The sequence below is a fragment of the Primulina tabacum genome, chromosome 6 (genome assembly GCF_025594145.1).
Source record: "Primulina tabacum isolate GXHZ01 chromosome 6, ASM2559414v2, whole genome shotgun sequence".
Classification (NCBI taxonomy): Eukaryota; Viridiplantae; Streptophyta; class Magnoliopsida; order Lamiales; family Gesneriaceae; genus Primulina; species Primulina tabacum.
This window is the reverse complement of record NC_134555.1, coordinates 5446862-5469542: the sequence shown is the minus strand read 5'-3', so window position 1 is coordinate 5469542 and position 22681 is coordinate 5446862. Positions and strand designations below refer to the sequence as shown.

Sequence of the window (22681 nt, the reverse complement as noted above, 5' to 3'; positions counted from 1 at the left end):
AAATCAAACTAAAATCTCACTCTCGTTGAGAGATGTTTATGTCACTACACCACAAACAATCTCACTCTCGTTGAGAGATGTTTATGTCACTACACCACAAACAATCTCACTCTGGTTTTCATGTATTGGAAGGTATACAATGCAACGATGGCTACCACCCACATGCCCATCTCCATTTCAGGATCTTCTCCATGTGCAATTGCCACATTAACATGCAATAAATTTCACATCCAAATCCACCCTTCTCTCTTAAACCAAGATAACTTGATAAATACAGCCTGCGTAAATTAATTCTAAACTGTACAGTCGAGGAAACCAACAAAATGCATTTGGTATTGGTAAAAGACTTGTGCATGAAATTTTGTTCGATGAAAGAATTATCACAGCGATAGATAATATATGACTACATTATAGTTTTATTCAATAATTTTTTTTTTTGGTTACATTTTAATCACGTGGTAGATAAAATAAAATGGGAGTATTGTGTTATGTTCAAGAATGCCAGAATCCGCCCAAGATGCTGCGGAATTTAGTGGAACTCAACTTTCTTACGAGCTTTTTGGCATCTGAGACCTCAGCTTCTGCAAGCTTTTCGATGTTCTTTAAGTAACATGAACTTGAAATCTTTTTTCTTGCAATGTTGCTACCGGTTAACGACATCAATATTGAAAGCAATGGCTGTTTGCTACCAGAATTAACGTCCTCTGGGCCGAGTAGCTGCATCAATATGCCAACATTTTGATCATTCTGCACAAATCTTTTTCTGTTTTTGGGTACAACCACCATGTTAGATAGTGTCTCTGCTGCAATTTTGCGGATTTGGAACGATTTTGATTCGAGGAAGCTAACGAGGACAGGCATAAATCCTGCATCTCCCATCACTTTCTTGGCATCCTCAGACGTCTCACATAACCAAAACGATGCCTTTAGGGCCAATTCTCGAACGGAAATCTCCCCAAATCGGAGAAAGTAAAGCACGTGATCTGTAAAACCAGAATTCATCAACACATATAAAGAAGTATCTGATCCAAAGCATAAATTCATGATTCCTTTGAGTGCCATCTCTCGTGTCTTGGTCGAAAATGAGGATTTGGGATCCAAAATACGCACTAATATGCGGATTCCGTCTTCTTTAACGATCATTTGTCGGATTGATGCATCTGAGTAAGCCATATTTTGCAAGAAATCAAGTGAAGCTATCTGCAAAATTTCATCTTTCGACCTTACAAGCTTAAGGAACAAAGAAATTGCCCCTTCCTCAACCATAAACCTCTTGATCTCCTCAATTCCAATAAGATTTTTCAACACCCCACAAGCCAAATTTGCCAATTCTCCCCCATTTTCACCATTCTTGCCACAGAGTTTCAACAGGGCTGTCACCCCACCATGAGCAGAAACAGACCACGCATTATCGGAATTCTCCGTGACCTTTATCAAACACCTTGCTGCAAATTCTTGACTCGGTTCATTTCCGGACTCCAGAACTCTAATCAATGGAGCAATTACCCCTGCATCAATCAACACACTTTTGTAGGACTGAAACCCCGCAATCAAGCGCACCGCCTTTGCTGCCGCCTCTCGAATTTCACTCTCTTGCGAATCAAGAAAATGCACCAAAAAATTGACAAAACTCTCAAGTTCCACCGCAATCTTTACATATCTCTCATCTTCTAGAATGGCTTCGTTGAATTCAACAAGGGCCTGTTTCTTCATAACAGTGCTTCCGATCTTTAGCATAGATAATAAATTCTGGACATAAAACCTTATGTCCTCTTTCGAAGCCGAAGGCCCAGGCTTCGGTACTACAATAGCATAGCTCTGCGTCACCAATCCCAGAGCATGTATATCAGAAAGAGTCTTCACATGGTTATCCAACTTCCCAGATACAATATCAAGATCGCTTTGCATGTAAAGCTTCCCATAGTATGAAAGTTCCAGACAACGCTTTAAAAGACCATCGCATTCATTACTTGTGGCTAAAATCGACTCCAGGGTGATACAGAGTGAAAAGTTATCATTTGATTCACAATTCTCGATGGTAACGAGGATGGATAAAAGCTCTTCCATCCTGTTTCTTATGGACATCCATTTTGAAGCAAAGACTTTGGTTGAATGTGAGAGCGCAATTAAGGAAGAGATCGACCCGATTGCTTGCAATAGTCTCGGGCTTTCAGTGGATGTTTCAGTTTCAGACAGACCATTTTCTTCACTCATTGGGAATATTTTTACGGGTTCCGAAGAGATCCCATTTTCCGGTGAGATGAGTCTGGTTTCCCGGCGACGTGGAGCTGAAGATTCGTGTGGGAGCTGGAAATTATGGTTTCGGAGGTTGTTAGAAGGTTTCATGGGATTCTGAAGATTGCGTACGTATATTTTTCTTGTTTGTAACAGAATGGCAATTCTGCTAGATTTACGAATCTAGCCTCGGGTCTCGGCTTAGTTAAACGTCGTTTAGGGTAGAGGTCGGGGTCAGTTAAGTAATTGTCTTGCAAAATGGAGGGGTTTTAGTCAGTTGGACGTTAGAAAATAGCGCTAAATAATCAATGTGGTCCCTCCAATTACGTGTACTACACTTTTGACCCTCTAATATTATTAATTAAACCACTTTTCCCTCCTAACAATATGCAATGTTAATTGCATGATCTCCTCCTACTATTATTAATTGCATCATTTACCGGCTTACTTGTTAACTAACCAAATATTTTTACTGGTTCGTGAGCTATTCGAAGTGTTGTTCGAAATTAAATACTTTAAAGATTTGAAATATATTTATTTAATATATAACTATATTTTATTAATAATTAATAAATATTAAAGCTCATAAACGGCTCGTATATAATCGAACAAAATAATTTATGTTTACTCGAAAAAAGGTTCATATCGAACAAACTCGGTTGATTTGTATCCCTAGAAAAAACCTCCCAAAATTTTTGATCATGACAGTAATAACTTATATTATTATTATTATTTAAAAAAATATTATCTTATTTCAACAAATGCTCTAATGAATTGCTAAATGAAATTATAAAAGAACAAATCGATAAAATTTAATTCAATATATAATCTTTTTATTAAAAAAAATAGAAAATACACTATAAAATAAGGCGAAAATTTTTGTGAGACGGTCTCACATGCCGTATTTTGTGAGGCGGATCTCTTATTTGAGTCATCAATGAAAAAGTATTATTTTTTATGCTAAGAGTATTACTTTTTATTGTGAATATCGGTATGGTTGACCCGTCTCACAGATAAAGATTCGTGAGACCGTTTCATAAGAGACATTTTCATAAAATAAATAATCATTTATTGCCTACACAATTTGTTTGTAAATGGCTAAGTTTCTTGAAAGGAAGGGGATAGAGATAGTGGCCAACTTCCTACTTTTATTGACGGAGGTTAAGATTTTGAATGATGTGATATGGTAACACGTCAATCTCACGAATAAAGCGAAATTTTTATTGTAATTCATTTTCCAACGGGCAACAGTATCTCACATATGCATTCAATTTATTTATAAATTGATTATTATTGTTTTTTAACATATAAATTGATTAATATAAGTATTATAATGTAAAGAAAGGGCAAATATATTTATCATAATATTTTTTTCATTTTTATTAGCAACCTCTTCTCATATATTGTCTACAAAAAGATGTTTAAATGTGTTTATAATGGTAAAATAATTCTTAAAACGGGCTTATTTAAAAAAGTTGTAAAACGATAAAGATATTGATGATTTAACTAGTCGCAAAAATATTGTGTGAAAACAAGTATTTGATAGATTTACGATAAGTTTGAGTCAATTGCAATATTATAACTGATATTAATTGGACAAAACAATTTTTACTATTTTTTATATGTCTTTTCTTCACTTTGAAATTGATTGGTTTTTATATTAGTAGCTTACTTGGCGAATAAGGTAAATTACTTGTTGGAATTCGAAATTTGATATAGATACATAAATTATTAATTGAACACATCTCATATACACCAAATTCGATAGATCTACATGATATCATGTTTATTTATATTTTTTATGCACAAATAAAGATTAGATAATGGTTAGATGAAATAATTTACGATTTTGAGTGAAATTAACATTTGCAATTATTGGCTAGACCATTAATGATGAGAACAAAATTTCCATCATCTACGTGGGGTCATGCCATAATACATGATGCATCATTGATTCATATAAGATCAACTAATTATCACCGATACTCACCCTTACAACTTACTTATGGTCGAGAACCTGATGTTTTTCACCTTCGAGTATTTGGTTGTGCAGTACAAATCCCTCTTACACCTACACAACGAACCAAAATGGATCCACATTGTAGACTTGGGATATATGTGGGATATGATTCACTATTTATTATTAGATATTTAGAACATTTAAGAGGAGACTTGTTTACTGCAAGATTTTCAGATTATCACTTCGATGAGTTAGAATTTTCAAATCTAGGAGAAATAAAGTTGTATCCCCAAGAACAACAAAAAGTTTGTTGGAATGAGAAAACATTATCTCATTATGATCATCGAAATAATCAATATAAGCAAGAAGTTGAAAGAATCATTCATCTGCAAAGAATTGCAAATCAATTGTCTGATGCTTTTGTTAATACAAAGAATGTGACAAAATCGTATATACATGCAGAGAATGCACTTATAAAAGTTGATGTCTCCTTAGGACCAACTACTATTCAACCTACAAATGAATATAAAATACGCACAAAGCATGGTCTATCAATTGGTTCTAAAAAAAAGATACAAGAGAAATAAAATTCCAAAGGTCCAGAAGAAGCAATCTTGGATGATATAGTAAGAGAAATCAATGAACTAAACTTAGATAATATTATTCCCGAAGAATCAAATTCTCATTAAAATAATGAGATTTCAACAAATTATATATCATCTCGAAAATTGTGGGATCGAAATAATACAATTGTTAACAATGTCTTTTTCCTAAATGTCGTCCTTGACATCATACACAATGAAGACCCAGAACCACAATCCGTTAAGGGTTGTCAACAAAGAGATGATTGGCCAAATGGAAGGAGGCCATACAGACTGAATTAGACTCACTATAAAAACATAAAGTGTTTGGACTTGTAGTTCGAACACCTGAAAATGCAATCCCGGTAGGATACAGATGGGTTTTTGTACGAAAGAAGAATGAAAATAGTGAAATTGTAAGATACAAAGCTCGATTCGTAGCCCAAGATTTCTCGCGGAGACATGGAATTCTCTCTGAGGAAACATATTCACATGTGATGGATGTCACTATTTTTTGATTCCTAATCAGTTTAACAGTATCAGAAAGTCTTGATATGCGACTTATGGATGTGGTAACTGCTTATCTTTGTGGTTCACTTGATAGTGATATATATATGAATGAAAGTTCTTGAAGGATTCGAACTATCAAAAGAAAATGGTGAAGCGCCCAAGGCTATGTTATCAATAAAACTGCGTGAATATTTATATGAATTAAAACAATCTGGTCGCATATGGTACAATTATCTTAGTGGATTTTTGTTGAAAAAAGGGTATACAAATAATGTTATTTGTCCATGCGCTTTTATAAAAAGAAAAGATGAGGATTTTGCAATTGTAGTAGTATATGTTGATGATCTAAATCATATTGGCATTCCATAAAAACTTATTAAAACTGCCAATTACTTGAAAAATGAGTTTGAGATGAAAGATTTAGAAAAGGCAAAATTTTGTCTCATATTACAAATTGAACTTTTACAAGAGGGAATATTTGTTCATCAATAATCATATACAGAAAAAATATTAAAGCACTTTTACATAGACAAGGCACATCATTAGTATTACCATTATTTGTTCGATCACTTAATTCTAACAAAGATCCTTTTCGACCACTTGAAAATGGAGAAAAAATCGTTGGTCCAAAAGTATTATAGCTAAGTGCGATTGGGGCATTATCATATCTCAAAATTGTACTCGTCCAGATATAGCATTTTCCTGTTAATCTTTTAGCAAGATATAACTTATGTCCAACCCGAAGACATTGGAATTGTGTAAAACACATATTTCGTTCCTTCGTGGTACAACTGATATCATGGAAATCGGTGAAGCATTCCTTAACAGCGATGTCTTCAAATCAATCTGAGATCATTGCAATGCATGAAGCAAATCAAAAATGTGTGTGATTGAGATCCATGACACAACATATTCAAGAATCGTTTGGGATGCCAACAACCAAAGATAGCCCGACAATAATATTCGAAGATAATGCAGCTTGCATTACAAAATTAAAATGAGAATATATCAAAGGTGATAGAACAAAGCATATTTCATCAAAGTTCTTCTACACACATGAGCTTCAAGAAAATGGCGATATTGACGTCTATCAAATTCGCTCAAGTGACAATGTAGCCGACTTATTCACTAAGGTGTTGCCAACTTCAACACTCAAGAAATTGGTGCAAAAGATAGAGATGCATCAGTTGAATGATCTTAGATGATTGAGATCAGGGATAATACATATTGGTGTACTCTTTTTCTTTTGTTCAGGTTTTTCCCACTGGTTTTACTTACAAGGTTTTAACAATGGAACATTTGAGCACCTGCATCTCTTAGAAATAATTTGTTGAGTCGATAATCATCTGAGGGAGAGTGTTATAGATAAAGTATTGTAAGTTATTATTGAGATAAGTTCGTATTTTATCATCTTATTAACTATTCAAACTATATAATTGTGCTTTATAAATAGAAGTCTCAAATTATGAATAAAGCATTCCAATTCACTACCTCATCTTTATATTTTTCACTATTCATAACAATAAAGTGATTATTATTGTTTTTTTAACATATAAATTGACTGATACAAGTCTTATAATTTAAAGAAAGGACAAATATATTTTACATAATAATTTTTCATTTTTATTAGCAAACTCTTATCCTATATTGTCTAGAAAAAGAAATTTAATTATGTTTATAATGTTTAAAATAATTCTTATAACAATCTGATTTAACAATTTTCGTAAAACGATGAAGATAGCAAACTAGTTATTGTATAGATTTATTATATTTTGTGATTTTCACATCTCTCAATCTTCAATGCAGTTCAATTATTTTTAACATTTCTAAAAAATACGTGATACTTTATCATACTTGAATCCAAAATATTAATTTTTAATTTTATGATAATATGTGATATAATGTGATATGTACGATAATTTTTCCCCAAAAAAAATATTACATATATCGTATTTCTACAACAAATTTTCTAAAAATTACACCACTATATATATATTTTTAAAAAATTAATCCAATTAAGACAATCCCTTTTGTATGGGTCACAAACAACTAATATTATTTTTTAAACGGCAGTCAAAAATTCAAAGATTTACTATCAAAGAAATACAATTATAAGGTTCCATTTCGATAAATATTTAAAACGTTTTTAATGTTTTATAAGTCAAAAAAACTTGAAGTATGTGTTTAGATAAGATTTTTATAAAATATTTTTTGAAAAAAAATGAAAATATTCAATAAGCATATTTTTTAAAGAATATAAATGATGAAAATCAAAATATATTATTTTTTATTAGGTCTCTTGTGAGACGAGTCAATCATGTTCATATTTTCAATTATAAATAATATTTTTGTCATAAAAAATAATATTTTTTCATGAATGACCTAAATAAGATATTTGTCTCACAAAATTGATCATTCGGATCATCTTACTAAAGTTTTTGTGATTATTTTTTAATTGTAAAAATATTTTTATAGTACAGTAGTCCAAACATATAGTTGTTCTTAGAACAACTTTCAAAATCTTTTATAAAAATTTTGTAAAATACATTTTTGTAAAAATGTTTATAAGTACTTGTCCAAACGAAGGTTAAATATATTACTAATTCAATATTCTAAAATATCGCACGACAAATTATCGCACTAAAATTACTGGACACGTGAAGTCAAAGTCGATGACTTACTTAATTCTTGGAGTTACAGATTTTGATCCTTCAAATTTTTTGAAAAAATTTCGTTGTAGAGAAAAGAAAATGGAGTATATAGATAAACCCGATGGAAAGAATGAGAAAGCAGTTGAGATTTTGAGAAGAAACGTGTTTGGTGCAATTAAGAAAATGTTGAGGACTGAAATTTACCAACAAACTCACGGAAAATACCACCTTTTGGTATAGTTGAAGGAAAATTTGATCACTCACCAAAACGGTTTTTACAAGATTTTCATCTATTATAAATATGGTAAAGTTGCGATAGTAAAAATATACACGTCCATGCATTAATGGAGGGCAAAAACTTGTGTGAGACGGATCTCTTATTTGGGTCATTCATGAAAAAATATTACTTTTTATGCTAAGAGTATTACTTTTTATTGTGAATATCGGTTGAGTTGACCTTTCTCACAGATAAAGATTCGTGAGATCGTCTCATAAGAAACCTACTTGCATACATTAACAGATGTATAAACAAACCGAACCATGTTGGAAAATATTTGATTTGTGTTCATATATATTGAAATCGAGCATAAATTATCTTATTTTTTAATACGCGAACGATTTGCTAAGCCTTGATATTTTATTGATATAATATAAATAGATTTTGAGTTTTTCAAGAATTTATTTATTTTGTATCAACTAACATACTATTTAATCGAACAAGAATCAATCACAATCGACTATATATTTTACCAATCTGTCACAGAGCTTAACAGATTAAAGATACTAAAATTACATGGAGAGAAATAGAAATAGGAACAAGGACAGATTCAGATGCAAGAGAAATGCTTCATATCTTCTCTAAAATTTGGACACCAGTTGGCCTCTTTTACCACGAACTTTTACTTTCTTCAATGTCATTTTGCATATCCTGCAATAATTAGTAACCCGAATTGGAAGAGAGACCGCAAAACAGCAATCTTGAATGATACGATCAGGAATTTGAACATATTTACATTGTACTGGTACATTGTTTTTGAAAATATATTTCAATAAAAAAGTCACTAACCGAGGATTTTTTTCCCCACACGGAATCAAAGAGTATGAACAAAGGGCGGGGCGTCCCTTCTCGGACCTGCTACCGAACGGTAGACGTAAACTTTGTCAGCTTGGAAGCCGTCACTTTCCTCGTCTTTTATCACTTCAACATTTAACCTTGGCATCTCCCTTGCCAGTAGCTTGCACCCTTTCATAGTGACGTTACAAGCTGACATCCACAAAGACCTCATCATTTCATATTTCTCGACTCCAGAAAGCAGAGCCGCATTTCCAAACGGGCAATCTCTTATCTCAAGCTTTCTAAGCTTGGGGCAACCTTCAAGAACACACTGCATCCCATGATCACTGCTTCCGGCAAAAGCCACGGAAAGGGTCTCCAGATTCTTGGCATATTTACCGATATACTCAAAGGTTAGATCTGTTAGAAGCCCCGAAACGGAAAGCCGCTGGAGTTTAGTGCAAGTTTTAACCACAGAACCAAAGGCCTCATCCATTGGGTCGTTTGTCAGGTAATCTGGCTCTCCAGGATTCATTATGCAAAGACGGAAGTGGGTAAAATCAGGGCAGTTGTTTACTATGGTCTCAACAGCAGCATTAGTCATCCTCCGACAGAAGTAGAGGACATAATGGAGTTTGCGACATCCACGAGACACGGCTACAAAACCTAACTCTGTCACTCCGTCACGTTGATGTTGGTCGTAAGGATCTGAAGGGAAAACTCGGAGTTCTTCGAGCAAGGGACAGCTTAAACCAACGGCCTCTAACCCCTTGTCCTCTACTGTATCGGCCACCTACAACGAAAGAATCCATTTAGGTAATAAGACTTACAGAATAAGCTAATGGTCTCCCTTAAGAATCGGTTCAAGTAATCTTAGATATCAATTTCTTACCCAAAGACGTCGCAAGTTGGGACAGTGAGCGAGAAGCTTTACAAATGGGCCACTCTGAAGGGCAGCATCGCTCAAGTTCAAGAAACTCAGACTTGCACAAGCTCCATAAAGAACCGGGAGATAAGATGACGTGGCATCCCATAAGCCCGATAGAGTTTGAAGATTTCGGACATTACTAAATGCACTTTCAACTTCTCGGTACTGGCGAGGGGTAAGTTCTGGGAAAAAGGAACCGGTGCCGAGCTCTTTTAACTGAGGAGCAAGCACAAGCAGACGTTGCAGTTGGTCCAAACTAATACTCTCATTGACCTTTAGAACCCTTAATGAACTGCACCTACTGACAAGTCTCTCGAACTTATCAAAATCAATCTCACTGTTGAGACATGCAAAATTTAGTATTTCAAGTGAGGAGAAGTGTTCGGGGAAACAACTAAGCCAATCTCCACTGAAGTCATCAGTTGCCATGTCCTGTATGTCGAGTTCTGTCAAATTCCTGGACGCCAAATGGGAACAAGTTAAATTTCTTGCATCCATAAAAATCCATCCCTAGAAATACAACTTCTAGGAAGTGATGGTGCTTAATGCCAAAGAAAAAATACACAGCTTGTAGCAATTCAAGAAGCTAGAATCCTTGACATTTTGACAATATTTGGTTTTGTTCAAATTATTGGGCCTGCAATAAGTAATGCAACAATGATTTTTTCCACCTCTTGATCATCAAATCCTGGTTTTTCATCAAAATATTGCTACTTAGCCCTTGATTTTCAATAAATAAAAAATAGGGGTGGTTTACCAATATATGCTCATCAGTCGAACTAATTCAATATTAACCCAAAGCTTATTAGTAAAACTAATTTCACCATAATTATTAGCTCGTCCAAATATCAGGTGCTATTTTTAAGAATGTTCATATGATGACAATGGAGAGAATATGAAAAAAATATGATTCCGGTCAGGCATTGAAAAACTTGAAAAAAGCTTCGGGTTTCATAATCAGATACTCCATTCTGGTCATCTTCAATTAAAGCATAAGTTCTAAGTTCCAACTAAACCGCTCGAATCTCAAAAATCCGGTTTAAAAAAATCTTCAAATCAAAAGGAGTAATAAGCCGAACTAATTACTGCATCAACAATTCACGAGATGCATAAAGTAACATGGCCTCCATTGATCAATAAGCATGGGTGTGTTCTGAGGATAAAAGTAAGCATAAATTTATATTGTTATTCCATTAAATGCAATTGCCATGTAGCAGGTCAGTAGTCACATCAAGAAAGCAGCATCAATAAACTTTGACAGGACAAAAAAAATAAAGTATCAGCACTTAAATTTTCCACTAAAATCTCTGTTTGTTACAGTACAAACAAACCAAAAAAAGGAGATGGGGAACACACAAACACCATTGCCCTACCCGAAGCTAACATATTTATTTCTCAACCATATATATAACCCACAAAACTTTTGCAGGCCCTAAGCCCACTATGTGACAGCATAACCATGTTAATATAATCTCAGCTCGCTAAACCACGTCTTGTCCTTTATATCACATAATATACAAATATCATTAAGCACAATCAATTGGAGCCACATGAAAACCACATAACACAAATAAAAAACTAATTTTCCAAATAAAAAGGTTGCTACTTTAGAAGCATTCTTGAAGAAAAGGGTGCCACTTATATAAATTATATTGACATATTAATATTAACAAAAGGATCAGAACATTGGAGGGTTGAGACCTTAACACAAAGGAGAAACTCCAACAAGATTAAGAGGAAACCAGAAAGCTAACCGACAGTAACACTAAAGATGGAATCGGATCAGACGGAGCATCCTCAAAAATCAAAAAAAGAAAGCTAAGAAAGGAATATAATTTTCTTCCAGGAATATCTTGTCTATAATATTCAAAATCTAAATCCACATATATAAAGAACAAAAATCAATTTCCAAATCTTTTGCAACCCAGGCACCATATATGAAATTAATATGACACGTTGAAAAGAACTGAAACGACAAAGAAAAACAACAAAAGATTCTTACCTGCAATGGGTGGCTATAGCTTTGAGCCCCTTGTTTGTGAACCCATCACAACAGTACAGAGACAAAGCTTTGAAGCCTGGAAAAGATTTCGCCAAGATCTCCAAGCTCTCATCATTTATAGCCATCCTCTTGAGTCTTAATTCCTCCAAAAAGGGGTAAACTTTGGCAAACATGACCAACCAAGAATGCACATCAGCGCCCCAATCTCTAGGCAAAAGGTTGAAATCCGAAAATCTTGGCTTCCCTTTGAGGGTAACACTCTTAATTCTTGGAAACCTCCTAGCCACAATTTCAGGAGACACTGAATAGCAGTTGCCTATGAAGAGCTTTGATCTCGTCCAACGTTCAGCATTATACCAGTCCTTGCACACCAGGGAGACCGAGCTCCTGTCCTTGTGTGAATCAATGAATGACACGACTTTTTCCAAGACTTCATCTGGGAATAGTGATGATTGCAACGGAACTGACGCTTTCGAGTTGCCTAAGTTTGGTGATGGTGAGAATTTGGACTTTTTGGAGTCCGGATCCATTTGGACCTTGATTGATGACGCAGAAGAATCTCAACTCCCCAAAACAACTGCAATTTTTACGCAAAAAAGGTCCACACAAATAAAAACACAATTCAATTCAAAGCAATGATTTCATTAATGCAATCAGAAATAACATTTACCCGAACAACAACTCCATTCACCACACAAAAAGCGGAAAAAGCAGAACCCATTAATTTCAAAGCGAGTTTCTTCATGTTGCAATAAGACAAGAAACTTTAATAAAAAAGTCAAAGAAAAAGTATAATCTTGGAGACAAGAAGACTGCGAGACAGCTTCATATCCACAACCCTCTACTGCAAGTAAAAAAAGTTTATTTTTCCATGGCGCAATTTCACCTTCGAGGTGAGGTTATTGCAAAAATTGAGGTTATTTAAAGAAAATGGGAATTGAAAAAAAATCAGAAGCATCTCAAATTTGAGAAACACAAATCATAAATTCATCAAGAAACATAATATCCCAGAAACATAAATCAATATAAAATCATAGAAGAAACGAAAATAAACTTACAGAACATGTGCTCATCAAATAATTGAATCTACAGATTACATGACTTAGAATTGGAAAAAAAAAACAAAAAACAAAAAACAAAAAACAAACTTGTAGGAATGAATTTGGTGTGTGTGTGTGTCCTGTGTTGTATCGCTTGAAGGAGCCGAACAGTCGCAGGGACAAAGCCCACACAAGTATAATAAATAAAAAAATCAAACGGTTTCATATAAATTATTACTTTAATAAAAAATATTAATGAAGGGGTTTCAATTATTGGTAAATTTGTGAAAAAATTCTGAGCATATTTTTAATTAAAATTCAGTACTTCACCATAATATTTTAAGAATCAGTACGTGATAATGATATAATTTTAATTTCAAATATAATTTTAGTTTCAACTTCCTACTAACCAAAACTTACAATTTTTCCCTTTTATTATTTAAAAATATATATGATTTTATCTACAAAATTTACACAATCTTTCCCATCTAAAATATAATTTTAAAAAAATATTATTTCTCAATTATCATCCAATAAAAGTAAATACTTATTTTGACATACAAAGTATCTATTATGGGGTTTCAGATATCTGATTTTGTTTTTTGAATACTCCAAATATATTTAAAAAATACTATATTTTCGAGTAATCATCAAAATTCTGTCATTGTTGGTATTTTCACGAAAAAAGCATTAAGATAACTTATTCATGTCATTTTATTTTATTTTAAAAAAAAAACATAGTTCACCACTTATCATTAAATAAGATTAAATATTTATTTTGACCTACAAAGTATCTATTTTGGAGTTCCAAATGTTTAATTTGGCTCTTTGAATACTCTAAATGTGTAAGAAAATATTGGATCTTCGAGCAATCACAATAAATTCAGTAATTGTTAATCTTTTAATTGAAATTGCGTTAGGATGACTTATTCATGTCATCTAATTTTTTAAAAAATACAGTTTCATATTTTGGAATTCCAGATATTTGATTTGGTATATGAATACTTCAACTGTGTAATAAAATATTTGAGTTTAAATAATATTAAGTGAATTTTGATGGTGTCATTTGTGAAGTTAAAATATAACACCTAAATTGGTACAAATAGTATCTAATTATAATATACAAATACATGATTTTACTCCTTAAATACTCAAATTCAATTATTTGAAATACTCATATTCAATTATTTGAAAATGTCAAAATATATTTTGAAGTTAATATTGAGTGACACTGATGGATGACATTCATGAAGTAAAAAATTTGATACCTAAATTAATACAAATAAGACATAATTTGAGTCCAAAAATACTTCATTTTACTCTTTAAATACTCAAATTCGATTATTTAAGTATGTCAAAATATATAGTTTGAAGTTAATATTAAGTTATCTTTGATGACCAGATTTGTAAATTAAAGATATGGTACCTAAATTGGTATAAATATTACGCAATTCGATTCTACATATACTTGATTTTACAATTTTAAGACTCAAGTTTGATTATTTTGACATATAAAAAAAATATTTCAAGTAGTATTGAGTGATTTTAGATATGTCATTTGTGAAGTTAAAATGTGATACCTAAATTGGTACAAATAGTATCTAATTTAAGTGTATGAATACTTGATTTTACTCCCTAAACACTAAATTTCAATAAATTTTTTATATCAAAATATATAGTGTGAAGATAATACTAAGTGGTATTTGATGATGATATTCGTGAAGTAAAATGTGATACCTAAATTAATACAAATAATACATAATACGAGTCACGAAATACTTGATTTTACCCTTTAGAAATTCAAATTTGATTATCTGATGATGTCAAAAAATATAGTTTGAATTTAATATTTTCTATGGTGTTAAAGTAAAAATGTGATACATAAATTGGTACAAAGAAAACCTAATTCGAGTTACAAATAGTTGATTTTACCTCATAAATACTCATATTTGATTATTTGGGATGTCAAATTAAATATTTTTAATGTCACATTTTTAGGTATCACATTTATAATCCACAGATGTCATTATCAAATAAGTAATATGTCACATTTATAGGCATCACATTTTTACTTTATGAATGTAAAAATAATATAGTTTGAAGTTAATAGCTTTTGTTAGTGCCATTACCAAAGGCCACTCGATAATATTCATGGAGTCGAATTAGATACTATTATTATTAAAGTAAGCATCATATTTTTACTTCACGAATATCATTATCAAATGTTACTCAATATTAACTTCAAACTATTCATTTTGAAATCTCCAAATAATTGGATATGCGTATTTAGGTGGTAAAATCAACTATTTGTAACTCGAATTAGGTTTTCCTTATACCAATTCAGGTATCACATTTTTACTTCACGAATGATAAAAAAAATATTAGCTTCAAACTATATTTTTTTGACATTATCAAATAATCAAATTGAGTTTTTAAAGGGTACAATCAAGTATTTATGGACTTGAATTACGTATTATTTGTATTAATTTAGGAATCACATATTTTACTTAACGAATGTCGTAATCAAATGTCACTCAATATTACCTTCAAACTATGTATTTTTGACATAAAAAATTAAATTTTATTATTTATGGAGTAAAATCAAGTATTTGTATACTCGTATTAGATACTCATTATATCAATTTAGGTATCACATTTTAACTTCACAAATGACACATCAAAAGTCACTCAATATTACTTGAAACTATATTTTATATGCCAAAATAATCAAAATTGAGTCTTAAAAGAGTAAAATCAAGTATATGTAGAATCGATTTAGGTACTATTTGTACCAATTTAGGTACCACGTCTTTAATTTATAAATCTCATCATCAAAAGCCACTCAATATTAACTTCAAACTATATATTTTGACATCATCAAATAATAGAATTTGAGTATTTAAATAATAAAATCAAGTATGTGTACTCGAATTATGTCTTATTTGTATTAATTTAGATATCAAATTTTTAATGTCATTATCAAATTATATTTTGACATCCCAAAATAATTGAATGTGTATTTAGGGAATAAAATAATGTATTTGTAGACTCTAATTAGATACTATTTATACCAATTTAGATATCACATTTTAATTTCACAAATGAAGTCATCAAAAGCCACTTAATATTACCTGAAACTCAAGTATTTTCTTACACATTTGAAGTATTCAAATAGCAAAATCAAATATTTAGAACTCCAAAATAGGTACTTTATCAGTCAAATTCAGTAATTTTTTCCAACTCTATGATTAGTGAGAAAATGTGTTTTTTCAAAAATTAGATGACATGAATAAGTCATCCTAACACAATTTCAATGAAAAAGACTAACAATTACAGAATTTATGGTGATTGCTTGAAGATCCAGTATTTTCTTACACATTTGAAATATTCAAAGAGCCAAATTTTTAATTTGGTTCTCCAAAATAGGTACTTTGTAGGTCAAAATAAATATCTATTCTTATTTAATGATGATTGGTGAACTATGTTTTCTAAAAATAAATAAAATGACGTGAATAAATTATCCTAATGCATTTTTTATGAAAAGAGCAACAATGACCGAATTTGTGGTGATTATTCGAAAATATAATATTTTCTTATGCATTTGGAGTATTCAAATAGCAAAATTAAGTATCTGAAATACATAATAGTTATATGTCAAAATAAGTATTTACTCTGATTCCATGATAATTGAGAATAATATTTTTTAAAAAATTATATTTTAGATGAAGAAGACATGTGTAATTTTTGTGAATAAAATTATATTTTTTTAAAATAATAAAATGAAAAAATCATAACTTTGAGTTTGTAAGAAGTTAAAACTAAAATTATATTATTGTCATATAGATACTGATTGTTAAAAAATTGTGACGATGGATTGAATTTTAATTCAAAGATTTGCCCAGAGATTTTTCGCGAAATTACCTTCAATTATTAGCTATAAATATATATTATATTCGCCGAAGCTGACGGTAGCAAGGAAAGGCACCTACCCTCCACCTCGATGTGCCTGTGATTGTCATTGGCCAATAGTTTAACGACACGTACACCTTATCATATCGCTTGCTTGTCTGGCGCTCGGCGCATGTTAGAGTTTCGTGCTCCGGATCTACGAGACTAGGCAAATGGTTCAATTATTAGGTACCGCATTGTGAGATTAGACGATTATTAAATAATGAGGCTAATATAATTATTTTTTTAACTTTAATTATTGTAATGTAAAAATATTGAATTTTATCGTTGTATTAAATGATATTTCGTTACGTAATTCATTATTATTTTTTATTTTTAATGACATAGAAAAAGTGTGTATCGATATTTTTATAATCAAACTCATAATCGAATCAGTTTATTTTAGGGTTGATCAAATTTTTTTATTAACCGCCTGAACCGTCCGAACCGAATTACACCGCACCGTTTTTCATAATATTTTTATAAAAATCGCGATTAAAAATATTAATCATAAACCGCACCGCATACGCAGTTCTGTTATTTTTTTTTTGCCAAGAACTGCACCGCTTAAACCGCTTGCCATAATATTGGGCCTAGAATTATAATAATTTGTAAACAACATATTCAAATACAGAAGTCATCATTCATTACATCTCAACTCTCTTCAAAATTATTATTATTACTAATAAAACTTATATTTTTTTAAGTATTCTTCGTATTAGTCTTTTATTAAAGTATTTATTTTGTTTGCTACAATATTTTGTTTGAAGTTTGAAAATTTAAAAATATAAAATAGTGTAAATGTCATTTTTTTTGAATGTGTTGTGTTGTTGAATTATTAACTTAGTTTTGAATCTTGATTATTATTTTATCTATTTTGATGCTTTGAACTATATTTATATTTGAAGATAATATATTGTTGTTGTTTTCAAATAAATTAGAATATATGTTCCAATATTTTTCATTAAAAAAACCGTAAACCGACCGCAACAGCTTAAAACCGCTCAAAACCGAAAGGCTAATTTTTTTATGTAAAACCGCGATTAATTTTTCAAAATACTAACCGACCGCATATAGCAATTCGGTTTGAATTTTTTTAAAAAAATCGCAAAACTTCACCGTGATCGCCCCTAGTTTATTTTATAAAAACAGTTCAACTGATATGATTAATATTCTCTTGGCATAATTAGGAGCTTAATTCAAAATCCAAATGTGCATAAATCATGTGATGTAGAGGCAATGGCAGCCCCTTTAATTCACTGTTGATTCAGTTGTATGCGAACATATTCGTAGATTACGCTACATCGCGTGATCTTTATATAATATCTTGACTATTTGTAAATTATTAATATTATATCAAAAGAATTTTAGATAATTTCTTAGTTCAGACTGCGTAGAAAGATTGATGGACAATATAATTCCAACTTTTTTTCCATCGAATTTGGTTTGAAGAGCGAAAGGAATATATGTGTTTTTCTATTCCATTGATCTTCTAATAAGGCTCCACACATTTCCCAGCTTTCTAAACAATCAACTCCATTAGCCTAACAAATAATGATACCCGAGGAGTGTCGAGTCATCTTAGAACTCGGACAGGAGATAGATCAGAAAGATAGGGGAAGCCGAGTTAGAACCTGTCAGGTAAAGAGACTCTTTAGTAAATTTTCCTTGGATGATTAGATCACTGCGTGCTCTAGTAAACCTGGATTCTAAGCTTAGCCAGAGCAATGTAAGAATATTTAACAAATCGGGGGTCATGTCTATGTTCCTCATGATCACTACCCGAGCACTTCGGGACAATCGGAGATTTTGAGTCCACGGGTGTGGGAAGCCATGCTTCTAAATCACTAGCATGTTACTTAGTACGTGTAGGGGTGATGTGACAAGATCAGAAGCAATATGGGTTCTCAGTTGTGACAATGTTAGGGAGCTTTGTATGGGCGGTCATCCAGCCATGAGAAGTGGTCGATCCACAAAAAACAAGATTATCATAGACTTCTTTTCTATAAATATACATGTTTACTTGATCATAAGACATTCTATTCACTAAACACTTTTCACAAACACTCAATATATATCATTTATATCGCACTTTTCTTTGCATAAAATACTTGACTGACTTAACCGTCAGAGTGGCTATGTCGAAAAAATCTTATGGCGTCCTGCTAATGTTATTTGCTCTTAAAAGTGTGCAGATCATTCAGCTCGGAGACTGTCTGCTAGGTCTCTAACATTTCCGTGAGACACATATCTAGCCCAGTAAATCGTTCATCCAGCTCACCCGATTTACCCGGTTGACATCATTGGTGATGTATTGAAGTTATGGTAAAAACCTGTGTGAGACAGTCTCACGAGTCGTATTTTGTGAGACGGATCTCTTATTTGGGTCATCCATGACAAAATATTACTTTTATGCTAAGAGTATTACTTTTTATGGTGAATATCGGTAAAGTTCTCACAGATAAAGATTCGTGAGACCGTCCCACAAGAGACATACTCTGAAGTTATTCTAGGAAACTTGATCTTCACTCGTTTTGTTTCCTAATTTATCAAGAAATGAAACCGATTTTTGTTTTGCTATTTTTTTCTTGCAATGAAAGTGAAGTTTGGCTAATTCAAATAATTGAGGTTCAATAATATAGCAAGTGAGAACAAAAGGAGCCACGTTCTGCCTCTATATCACATCATTATCCATTCAAATTTTTCTATATCTATCTATATATAAATCCCACTTCAATTTTATGCGCATATGAGCACGAAATTGTAATATTCTGATTTTACGTTTTCCTTGTCCAATATTATGGTGAAATTTTGGCGCATTAGTTTTCTTTTAGAAACAATCCTTTAAAATTCTTTAATTCATAATTTTTATTCATATGAGAATGTGTCACGAATCAATTTTGTGTGACGAATCTCCAACCCGATCTGATTCATGAAAAAATATTATTTATTTGTAAATATAGACTACATCAACCCGTCTTACAAATATAAATTCGTAAGACCGTTTTACAAAAATCTTACTCTTTGTAAGACTTGTTTAAAAAAACCGCAATAATGACAACACAAAACATTGCAATGCCTCATTAATTCGCTAAATTTCTATATAATTTTTTTCTCCAAAATTTAAATGGTAACTATATATCTTTTACTATATACTTTTTCTTCTAAAATTGTCCTGTCATGATGTACATATTACAATTTTGTTTTTTTCTTTGTCTTTTTTTAATTTCAAAATTTTAAATTGCATTTAGTCTCTCGGTAAATTTTAAAATTATGATATGATCATCATATAAATATAACCAATTCAAATGATAATACGACACTTCTTTATTTTTTACGACCATGATATTATTTTTATTTGAATATAAATCAAATTAATTAAAAAAAATTATACACACGCTCTAGACTACCCTAGTATACATAAATTAATTTTTGAAATTGGACCCAAATAACTAGCTTACAATTTGGCACGAACTAGTCAACATCAATACTTTTTGACCCTGCTTACGACGACGACGCTATTGAGAGATTGGAGACGATCACTTAGCTTTCGAAAGTCGGCCAAGGTCTCGTGACCTCTCAATCTTTCTTATTGAACCTCAACAACCTAATAAAAACTAGTTTGTTAAATCGACAACCAATTTACGTAACATAACTATTAACCATTCTACTTGTAAGTATTACTTTTTATGCTAAGACTATTACTTTTTTATTGTGAATATCGATAGAAGTTGACTCGTCTCACAGATAAAGATTCGTGAGACCGTATCACAAAAGAGCTACTCATAACCCATAGTGCATAAATTTTATTTTCCCCTTATATAAATATTGAAATATGCATGAAACAAAGTAATGAGTTTTCCACTATATATTACCAAATAAGATTCAAAATAGAAAAGGCAACGTGTATATACGAATTAGCCAACTCGAACAATTTCTATCAATCAGACTCAAGATCACGCTTAGTTAGATCACAAAATGAGATAAGATTTGTACCAAGAAAAACCATTTATTTAATAATGTTACAAACGATAAAAGTCATAAATAAGATAAGATCAAGTATTTTCTTGTCCCGACCACTATATCACCTAAATTCACGTGAAACTATCTTAAAGATTAATGTTATAAGATAAATAGCTGATCAGATCCAGTTTATGAAAAATATTAATTTTAGCGACAAACATATTATTTTTTATGATAAGTATAAATCGAGTCGATCTGTTTAAAAGATTATATATATATATATATATATATATATACATACATGGTGTCGGCGGCCGAATAAAGCCCATGTTACTACAATCATATCTTTTTTGTTGGAAGTCCATTATCTCGGCATTATCCAATCCCATGACGTTTTTTTGTCCACTTTTATTTAATTTATTATTATTATTTATTTATTTGGGGGACTTCACACCTGTCAGCAATTATTGACTTTATTGGCCCACTGGTTTATTGGCCTTATTGCAGCCCATTTATGTCTCTCTGCTCTTTTCCGTATGGGCCTTAGGCTGTTTAGCAATCAGGCCCAGATGTGATGGTTAGGGATCCGTGTGAAACGTTATTAATCAACACATTTGAATTGGAAATCAGAATTGTTTAATGGTAAGGATCTTGTTTGGTGTGGCACTTGAATTTTTAAAATATCAAAGGATCTTAAAACCTTGTGATATTAATTATAAGCTGGTGGGTTTTTCAATCAGTTATAAGTTTTAAAAAAAATGTTGTTATTATGCTAAAAATGATGTTGAAAATAAGAAAATAATGATTGTCGGAAAGTGAACAAATAGAGAACATATTTTGTATTGAAAATCAACATTTAAAACTCATATGTGAAGATAAAAAATACAAGATTACATTTGGCCTCCTTGAAAGAGAGATGTCTTAAACCACTAGACGATGTGGCCAACTTGTGATGCAAGGGTTTCCACAGCAGTACGGTCTGGACTACGATGAAATTTTCAGTTCAGTGGCAAAGATGACCACCGTAAGCTAAATGACCATTATAAATATTAGAGCCGGTGCATAACACCGAGCATTAATTGATGGTTTACAAAAAATCCAGCTGCATCAGTTGAGTTTTAATACTTTATTTTAATTAATACTTATAAATATTATAGTTGGACTTTGAGCTTCGATTATATGAGTGAATAGAAATTGTGACACGACTCAATCAATTTACATTGATTGTTTTGCGGGTTTAAGACATTTCAAATAATATGGTGGAGAGTGCAATATAAGGGTCTAATTTGCACTGAAATGGCTTGATTCTTATGTGAGTGTAACCTAAGTGCATCGAATCACGGATCAATCCAGGACATCAAATACAATAAAGTGCATTTTTACGGATTTGTTCCTATTTAGAAAGTTCAAAAACATCTTAAAATTCGATGATATTGTGATTTATGTTGAAAATGAATATGAAGATCGAATCTGAACACAAGAATTGGTGGTGAAAAATATTCACCAGTTTCTGTGAAGCTCCCTTTATTAATCTGGAAGAAAAGTTTTTTTATCTAATTAATGATCACAACTATTTATATACAAGGAAAGATAAAAGCGTGTTAAATAAAATAGCGTTTCTATAACTGCTAAAGTGCTAAGTTTAAGACTCCCCTTCAAGCTTGAAATAGGTTCACCATTCCAAGCTTGGACATAAGATGCTGATGCTGGACGTTCCCAAGTGCTTTAGTGAACAAGTCAGCTGGTTGTTCTCATGTTGGAATATAGGACGTTTTGATCAACTTTTCACATATCTTTTCACGTACTAAA

The 22681-nt window shown here is 31.7% G+C and overlaps 2 protein-coding genes and 1 long non-coding RNA gene across 6 annotated transcripts; 1 reads left to right on the top strand and 2 right to left on the bottom strand.

The window, feature by feature from the left end:
- Positions 1-311: 311 nt before the first annotated feature.
- LOC142548957 (uncharacterized) lies at positions 312-2497 on the bottom strand. Its single transcript, XM_075657629.1, has one exon. It carries the CDS (start codon positions 2344-2346, stop codon positions 493-495), a length of 1854 nt encoding a protein of 617 aa, XP_075513744.1. The 5' UTR covers positions 2347-2497; the 3' UTR covers positions 312-492.
- A 6163-nt stretch (positions 2498-8660) lies between these two features.
- Positions 8661-13169, bottom strand: LOC142548955 (protein TRANSPORT INHIBITOR RESPONSE 1-like). Of its 4 annotated transcripts, XM_075657627.1 has the most exons (6): positions 12980-13132; positions 12592-12660; positions 11922-12498; positions 9884-10376; positions 9004-9784; positions 8661-8865 (listed from the first exon to the last, which is right to left on the bottom strand). In XM_075657627.1, the coding sequence occupies exons 3-5, from the start codon at positions 12449-12451 to the stop codon at positions 9029-9031; spliced, it is 1779 nt and encodes a 592-aa protein (XP_075513742.1). In that variant the 5' UTR covers positions 12452-12498; positions 12592-12660; positions 12980-13132; the 3' UTR covers positions 8661-8865; positions 9004-9028. The 4 variants fall into 4 exon arrangements, with proteins under 4 accessions (XP_075513742.1, XP_075513743.1, XP_075513740.1 ...); XM_075657628.1 differs by lacking the exon at positions 12592-12660 and having other exon boundaries at positions 13070-13169; XM_075657625.1 differs by lacking the exon at positions 12592-12660 and having other exon boundaries at positions 12980-13140.
- LOC142548956 (uncharacterized) lies at positions 12959-13184 on the top strand. Its single transcript, XR_012821029.1, has 2 exons — positions 12959-13086; positions 13125-13184. It is a non-coding gene; the product is annotated as an uncharacterized LOC142548956 (long non-coding RNA).
- The last annotated feature ends 9497 nt before the right edge of the window (positions 13185-22681 follow it).